Source organism: Diaphorina citri, unplaced genomic scaffold (genome assembly GCF_000475195.1).
Source record: "Diaphorina citri unplaced genomic scaffold, Diaci psyllid genome assembly version 1.1 scaffold2015, whole genome shotgun sequence".
Classification (NCBI taxonomy): Eukaryota; Metazoa; Arthropoda; class Insecta; order Hemiptera; family Psyllidae; genus Diaphorina; species Diaphorina citri.
Genome location: NW_007379441.1, coordinates 1 through 8,547, shown reverse-complemented (window position 1 = coordinate 8,547; position 8,547 = coordinate 1). Strand labels below are relative to the sequence as shown.

The following is an 8,547-nucleotide window of genomic DNA, read 5'->3' as shown; positions in this document are numbered from 1 at the left end:
GAGTAATTTTTTCTACTTCCCAGTTTTTATCACTTCCTCATATCCGGATATGTCCGGATTATCCACAATCCGGACTTTGAAAAAAAGTCTACCTGATGGATTCAAAATTCCAAATTAAATAACGGACCTACGGAACAGATAAAAAAATAATTAGGTACCTAAATAACTACTGCATAGATTTTTTTATTCAATAGATAATATTACAGAACTTACAACAGGAAGCTTTTCTAACAAAATTTTAACAAAATGAAAAAAATAAGTGAGCGCTGTGATATTTTTCATGAACGACGACTCGAAAAGTCGCCATTTTGAAAAATGTCGAGCACGTGCCTCATGTAAACAGCGCGAAATTTCAAATTTTTACTTTTTGAGAAATGTGAATTTCCGGATCTGGCAAGTGGCAAAAAGTGGTTTTTTCAATCAATTTAGCATTTTTAAAAGGTGATAGTTATTAATACTGTAGTTCCCAATAACGTTCTGTTGCTAAACTACTGATCCTGTCCACTACAGCAGATCAGTTTCTTTTCTCTCGAGAGAGATCTTTACCACATCAATGCAGTGAAGTTGACAAAAGTTCACCATACAACATACTGAGTTACCATCTATATTCCGCTCACCATGGGCTCGAAAGATATTGTAAGTAAACCTGTTTCAATTATTGGACCAGATTTTACGAAAAAACTAAGAGGACCAGAAGCAGTAGCAAGTTTGAAGGAACTGAACAATGAAGTCACTGTTGAGGAGTTCATATCTCAAGGAGGTGACATTGTTGATGTCATTGCAGTGTTGCACAATGTAGACCAGTTAGATGTACATGTTGTTTTGAATGCCATCACTCACATTGTTAAGCGGTATGTGTCAGTTGCATCAGCTGAAGAAAAATTAAAAAAAAAAAAAAGGAAGGGGAAAAAAAAAAAAAAAAAAAAAAAAAACACGATCTAATATGTAAAAATGAATATTTGTAATATCTATAAATTTAATTCTGAAATGATTTGTGTAGGGACCTATAACATACTTTCGTAATGAGCAAATGAAAGAGTGATTAAAATATGGTCCACAATTTACTACCTACTATTTACCTATTACTTTTTGTAGGAAAAAAAATACATTGAAAGCATCTGTCTTGAAACAATAAATTCAATTTCTGCTAGCACTCTAGCAAAAGGCAAATAATTTAAATTTTACACCTATGTAAATCATTAGTTTAGGTATGCTATGTGGTTATGTACACGATTCCATAGTAATGAAGACATAATCACATTGATGGCTACATTATGAAGGTACCTACACAAATAATGATTGTTTTAACTCACCTACCACTTACATTAATATAAAATCTATAAATTTCATTTTGCCTGTCCAAAAAGTTGTAAATTATGAAATTTTCGTTCTAATGGTTAGGTGGAAGTCCAAATAGAAATCAATAAACTTGATGCTATAGTACATAATAATATTTATTAGTATAACACATTTAGAAGGGATTTACAGCATATTAATATAAAAAAAAATATATCATCTACAATCAGAGGCAGTATCTTCTGCCAACTCCAAACAGCTCATCATTTCAGACATGTGTTTCAAAGCTAATACAAATGCTGGTCCTACATCGCCACGTTTAGTGAGCTCAACATTATTCAGTGCATGATACCAAATTTCCAATTCTTGTTCAAACCCATCAAACAAGTGGGATGAGTTCAGTAGAGTATGAAACACTTGATGGAAGTTCTCAATTTGGTGAGTCAGTATAAATGTGAGACCATTTTGAAAGTCAGTATTATCAATGGAAGGCTCAAATAAGACAGCATTGATCTGCAAGGCTTTTACATAAAGCACTGGGTTGGCTACAACATTCTCTTCAAGTAAACTGACAGATCTATCAGGAACAAAATTTAATGCAAACACTTTGCAATACATAAGCACCACATCTGCTAGCTTCACAAGATGATCAACTTTATTATTACCACTATCAATCTTCCAGGTTTTTAAGAGTTTTGGTAGGTCTGGGAGTTCAGGTTGAATAAAATCGAAAACCATGTCATAGTGCTCTGGGAATTTCGTTTTAATAATACTTGAAATGCTGTCAAGTTTGTTCAATATGGTTTCATATACATCATAGCAAGCATTTCTCACCAGGATATCATTTGTGATATTGGTACCTGTTTTAATTAATTCCAGAACCAAAGTAGGAAACAACTTGTGTCTAATAATATTCATTAGAAAATTACCATTGTTCAGTTTGTCTATGATGTCAAAGGTAGAGATGAAGGTTGATAAGAAGACACACAATTTATAGAAATGGTTTGAAGCCCTTGGTTCAAAGGAACCTTTGTAAGATTCAAATATAGGTTTGACAAGATCAGGGCAAGAGTGCAATGTTTTAATAACAAGATCAGCAATCAGATCATCCATCCAAGGTGTTTCAATTTTACGTAGAAAGTTGAAAATCAAAGGATTTAATTTTTGACCTGAAGTACCATAGGATTCATCAAAGTAAACTATACCTTTTTTGTAATCAGTACAGAGCTGTATAAGTAATACATGGACAGTACTCCGTACAAGTTCACACTGATCTGCTGAGCCTTTCCAATGATACAGGGCATGAAGAAAATTTAGGGCAGGGTTGTTAAATACTTGCATTTTGAGTGATTTGTTGATAGCAGGATTAGATACAATTTTTTCCGTTATTGTTTCTAGTATTGTAATAATAGATGAGTACTTGTCATGTATAAGTCCTGAGATAACTTTATTGACAACACCTTTCTCGAGCAATGTACGAGTAATGAAAATATTTTCATCATTCAATAGTGCATTGACCAAATCAGTGTAATCTTTGCGGGCATTATTATCTTTCTTATCTATGATCAAACATTTGTCAAAGGAAAGAATGACTGTTTTGGCAATATGAAAACTCACTTGAACCATGACAGAGAACAGTCTGAACACTGCAGCTTTGTTTTGAGTGAAACATTTCTGAATACTGCTAGCATGAACAGTTAATAGTGTATGACATGCTTCTTCACAATGGGTGGTATCTTCAGCTGATGCAACTGACACATACCGCTTAACAATGTGAGTGATGGCATTCAAAACAACATGTACATCTAACTGGTCTACATTGTGCAACACTGCAATGACATCAACAATGTCACCTCCTTGAGATATGAACTCCTCAACAGTGACTTCATTGTTCAGTTCCTTCAAACTTGCTACTGCTTCTGGTCCTCTTAGTTTTTTCGTAAAATCTGGTCCAATAATTGAAACAGGTTTACTTACAATATCTTTCGAGCCCATGGTGAGCGGAATATAGATGGTAACTCAGTATGTTGTATGGTGAACTTTTGTCAACTTCACTGCATTGATGTGGTAAAGATCTCTCTCGAGAGAAAAGAAACTGATCTGCTGTAGTGGACAGGATCAGTAGTTTAGCAACAGAACGTTATTGGGAACTACAGTATTAATAACTATCACCTTTTAAAAATGCTAAATTGATTGAAAAAACCACTTTTTGCCACTTGCCAGATCCGGAAATTCACATTTCTCAAAAAGTAAAAATTTGAAATTTCGCGCTGTTTACATGAGGCACGTGCTCGACATTTTTCAAAATGGCGACTTTTCGAGTCATCGTTCATCGTTCATGAAAAATATCACAACGCTCACTTATTTTTTTCATTTTGTTAAAATTTTGTTAGAAAAGCTTCCTGTTGTAAGTTCAGTAATATTATCTATTGAATAAAAAAATATATGCAGTAGTTATTTAGGTACCTAATTATTTTTTATCTGTTCCGTAGGTCCGTTATTTCATTTGGAATTTTGAATCCATCAGGTAGGTAGACTTTTTTTCAAAGTCCGGATTGTGGATAATCCGGACATATCCGGATATGAGGAAGTGATAAAAACTGGGAAGTGAAAAAAATTTGAAGCGCCAAATTTTGAAATTTGTAAACAAGTCTTGAATAAAAAATTGTCTCCAACCAAAACGCCAAAAGCCGAAAAGTTCAATAAATTTTGTGAAGTTCCTTGGCTTTTAGGCAGTTTTACTCTTTTTGAGAAAATGTTCAAACTAGAATCCAAAAAGAAGGATGCTCACGAAGAGGCGATCTGGTGCTGTGCCTGGGCACGATTGAAGAAAGAAAATGTCATTGTGGACAAAATAGAAGAAGACGTTGAAGAATCAGAAACAGACGAAGAACAGCCAAAAGAGCCTGAGGAAATAAAGGAAAAAGAAAGCCCAGAATTCGAAAAGCCGGAGACAACAGAAGCCGACAAGGAAAAAAGTGATGAGAACACCAGTGCTGAAAAGGAAAGTGTAGACACTGCAGAAAAACCTAATGAAACTGAAAATCCCGAAAAAGAAAAGGAGAGCAAGGATAAAACTAATGAAGAGAATGAAGTAATGAAGGACAAGGAAGCAGAAAAGGAACCAACATCCATCAGGTAGACTTTTTTTCAAAGTCCGGATTGTGGATAATCCGGACATATCCGGATATGAGGAAGTGATAAAAACTGGGAAGTAGAAAAAAATTGAAGCGCCAAATTTTAAAATTTGTAAACAAGTCTTGAATAAAAAATTGTGTCCAACCAAAACGCCAAAAGCCGAAAAGTTCAATAAATTTGTGAAGTTCATTGGCTTTCTTCAGGCGGTTTTACTCTTTTTGAGAAAATGTTCAAACTAGAATCCAAAAAGAAGGATGCTCACGAAGAGGCGATCTGGTGCTGTGCCTGGGCACGATTGAAGAAAGAAAATGTCATTGTGGACAAAATAGAAGAAGACGTTGAAGAATCAGAAACAGACGAAGAACAGCCAAAAGAGCCTGAGGAAATAAAGGAAAAAGAAAGCCCAGAATTCGAAAAGCCGGAGACAACAGAAGCCGACAAGGAAAAAAGTGATGAGAATACCAGTGCTGAAAAAAAGAGAGAGTTTATAAAAATAGACCTTTACCTTAATTGCAACAATGCAAGGAATTCTCACATTCTGATTGGTTCCTACATTTTGGGTTGATGACTCCTTGCTCTCATATCCATCTGGACAGAGAATAGTATCCTAAAAATACAATTTGATTTAAGGTATCCCAAGATTTCAGACTAAGTATATATATATAAAAAAAAAATCAGTCTTACTTGTGTGACTTTTGTTGACAGTTAAAGATGCTACTCCCAAGGAGTGTGCCTTAATGGAATCTTCAAGTTTCAGTTCAAATCCATGAACAGACCAGATTTTTATTGTGTCATCTAAACAACCTGAAAATAGAAACACATTAGATCAGAATGAGTACTTAATTAAGGTGTCAAAAACAAACAGTGAGGAATTGTAAATGATATTTTTTATACCTTAACACCTTCACAGCCAAAGTATCTGTCAATTTTTGCTGTACAATGAGTGGTTCAGAGTAGGTGAGGTATTTTGTATAGGCCATAGGCCTTAGGTTTAGGTCACCTCTGGATAATTACAAAGACTTGAATATTGATGGAATTAAAACTTACCTGTGAATATCACATCCTTGTATTCTACACTTGTTCTACTAACTTCCCTAATTTTTTTACGCACTACTTTTCTTCTCCTTTTGACAGTTTCTTTTTCCTTTGTACTTTCACTGCTTTCTTTCTCTTTATCATTGTTTTCTATTGGTTCCTTTTCTGCTTCCTTGTTCTTCATTGCTTCATTCTCTTCACCAGTTTTATCCTTGCTCTCCTTTTCTTTTTCGGGATTCTCAGTTTCATTAGGTTTTTCTGCAGTGTCTACACTTTCCTTTTCAGCACTTGTGTTCTCATCACTTTTTTCCTTGTCGGCTTCTGTTGTCTCTGGCTTTTCGAATTCTGGGCTTTCTTTTTCCTTTATTTCCTCAGGCTCTAAACCATATCCTACCGAAAATTTTTGTTCCCTAAATTGAAAAAAATGCTGGATGATGGTGAAGGAAAATTTGATTCTTCAGGGTTGTTAAATCTGATATCTCGCCTTGGACTTGATGTAAAGGATGCTCAGGCAGTTGTTGACATAATATTAAAGGAAGATGCAAGTAAATTCTACAAGAAAAGAAAATTGACTTTCTGGGGAAAATTATTGAGATACCTGATTGGAGAAGTAAAACCTGAACTTTGTGAGGAGAGCATAAATAAGCTAGAAATATTATTGACGGATATTATCAGTGCTGGTGTCGATACTACAAGCATTGAAGAAGCTTTAGTGAAATTTATTTACTATCATCCTCACTGTGTACAATACCTGAACATTGATGATCTCCTGGATAAAATATCAAGTCAGTTGACAGTTGCTTTCATTTCGATTAAACCAGACATAGTGGCACACTTACCCAAACCTAAAGTTCTCTCTGAAGCATTGCCTATTGTGCGAGCTTTACTCAAATACTCACCCCAGCTTGGAAACAAGTATATGAGTAGAGTTTATAAACTTTTAGAAAAGAATTTGTTGGAGATGATACTATCAGATGAAAATCTAAATGAAATCAGTTCATACTTACCTGAGCTTGAACAAGTTTTAGATAAGTTTGGTGTGGTTGACTTTATACAAAAGATGTGTGAACATATTAATTCCAGGACAAATCTGACCATTCATTCAAATAATTGCGCTCTCTTAACATTACTGTACAAGAAAGCCCAAGAATCTGACTGTTTGTTTATAAAGCTTGTCAAACTCTTTGTGGATCTACCTCCAGAAGAACGTATTGATTGGATTCATGAAGCTTTGGTCAGCACAGTGACAGAAAGTTCTGCTATCAGTTTTGCCCCATCCAGTCCGTGGCATGATTTTATCAAGTTCTGTCTCAAGGATAGTTTAAGCAATGAAAACGTTTCGAGTCTGAATACTCTGACAAGTCTGTGTTGTGTACTACCAGCTGAGAAATGTCATCATAATATTTTCAAAATGATCATTTCTCACTCAAGATTCGTCGAGATCATGTTGTCAGACAGTCCATTGAAAAGTTCTCTGGTCATCATTCTGAAAGTATTTATTAAAGGAGGACAAGTGCCACTTGCACCTTCCCATGTCCCTTTGTTTCTGTCTGCTTACAATGCAACTTTGTCCCATACAGATCAATATCTGTTTGAAATCCTGCAACACTACGAAGCAAAGGATGTGGATATGCATGAGTACAAACCGTATCTCTGGGGCTCTGCTGCCGCTAATTATTATAGCGTGTCAGATAGCATCATGTCAAAGACATTGAACAGACAACCCCACCCGTCCCAAGTAACAACCCTTCTCCTAGAACTTTATGTGAAACGAACTGTCACTGAATTCCCTCTGAACCGAGAACTAATACCCAGTCATTTATCTGACCATGAACCCAAGAAGTACGACCCGTCATTCCTGCTACCCTTGTTCATATTTATTCTCTCACCAGAGTCTCCGGTTCAACTGAACAAGTTTATCAACAGTGGTGCATTAGCTATCTCCCTGGCAAGTTTATCTAGCAATGACCCGAGTATTCGTAAATCTGCCTACATGGCATTGTTCCGGTTTCAATCACATCTGTCAGGCATGAAGCATGAGCAAGCAGGACTTGTGGCACATTTCATTGATGTCATCAGGAATGGAATCTCTCAACTCATAGATGACAATGATCAAGATGACGTGCCCAGGCACAGCACCAGATCGCCTCTTCGTGAGCATCCTTCTTTTTGGATTCTAGTTTGAACATTTTCTCAAAAAGAGTAAAACTGCCTAAAAGCCAAGGAACTTCACAAAATTTATTGAACTTTTCGGCTTTTGGCGTTTTGGTTGGAGACAATTTTTTATTCAAGACTTGTTTACAAATTTCAAAATTTGGCGCTTCAAATTTTTTTCACTTCCCAGTTTTTATCACTTCCTCATATCCGGATATGTCCGGATTATCCACAATCCGGACTTTGAAAAAAAGTCTACCTACCTGATGGATTCAAAATTCCAAATGAAATAACGGACCTACGGAACAGATAAAAAATAATTAGGTACCTAAATAACTACTGCATATATTTTTTTATTCAATAGATAATATTACTGAACTTACAACAGGAAGCTTTTCTAACAAAATTTTAACAAAATGAAAAAAATAAGTGAGCGTTGTGATATTTTTCATGAACGATGAACGATGACTCGAAAAGTCGCCATTTTGAAAAATGTCGAGCACGTGCCTCATGTAAACAGCGCGAAATTTCAAATTTTTACTTTTTGAGAAATGTGAATTTCCGGATCTGGCAAGTGGCAAAAAGTGGTTTTATCAAGATGAAAGTCCCCAGCTATCTTCCATCGTGTCCATATTCCTGGCTAGATCTTCCCTCATTGTATCGAATCCTTCACATCAACTCATTTAGCATTTTTAAAAGGTGATAGTTATTAATACTGTAGTTCCCAATAACGTTCTGTTGCTAAACTACTGATCCTGTCCACTACAGCAGATCAGTTTCTTTTCTCTCTCTTTACCACATCAACACAGTGAAGTCGACAAAAGTTTACCATACAACATACTGAGTTACCATCTTTATTCCGCTCACCATGGGCTCGAAAGATATTGTAAGTAAACCTGTTTCAATTATTGGACCAGATTTTAC

The 8,547-nt window shown here is 35.5% G+C and overlaps 3 protein-coding genes across 3 annotated transcripts; 2 read left to right on the top strand and 1 right to left on the bottom strand.

Moving 5' to 3' along the window:
• The first annotated feature begins 4,051 nt into the window (after positions 1-4,051).
• LOC108253522 (glutamic acid-rich protein-like) lies at positions 4,052-4,438 on the top strand. The gene has a single exon (XM_017447636.1). The coding sequence runs from the start codon at positions 4,052-4,054 to the stop codon at positions 4,436-4,438; it is 387 nt and encodes a 128-aa protein (XP_017303125.1).
• Positions 4,439-4,669: 231 nt separating this feature from the next.
• On the bottom strand, positions 4,670-5,846 carry LOC103517953. Its single transcript, XM_008483002.3, has 3 exons — positions 5,482-5,846; positions 5,119-5,238; positions 4,670-4,719 (listed from the first exon to the last, which is right to left on the bottom strand). Exons 1-3 carry the CDS (start codon positions 5,651-5,653, stop codon positions 4,670-4,672), a joined length of 342 nt encoding a protein of 113 aa, XP_008481224.1. The 5' UTR covers positions 5,654-5,846.
• A 12-nt stretch (positions 5,847-5,858) lies between these two features.
• Positions 5,859-8,310, top strand: LOC103517951 (nucleolar pre-ribosomal-associated protein 1). Its single transcript, XM_008483001.3, has 2 exons — positions 5,859-7,586; positions 8,222-8,310. The coding sequence occupies exons 1-2, from the start codon at positions 5,894-5,896 to the stop codon at positions 8,308-8,310; spliced, it is 1,782 nt and encodes a 593-aa protein (XP_008481223.1). The 5' UTR covers positions 5,859-5,893.
• The last annotated feature ends 237 nt before the right edge of the window (positions 8,311-8,547 follow it).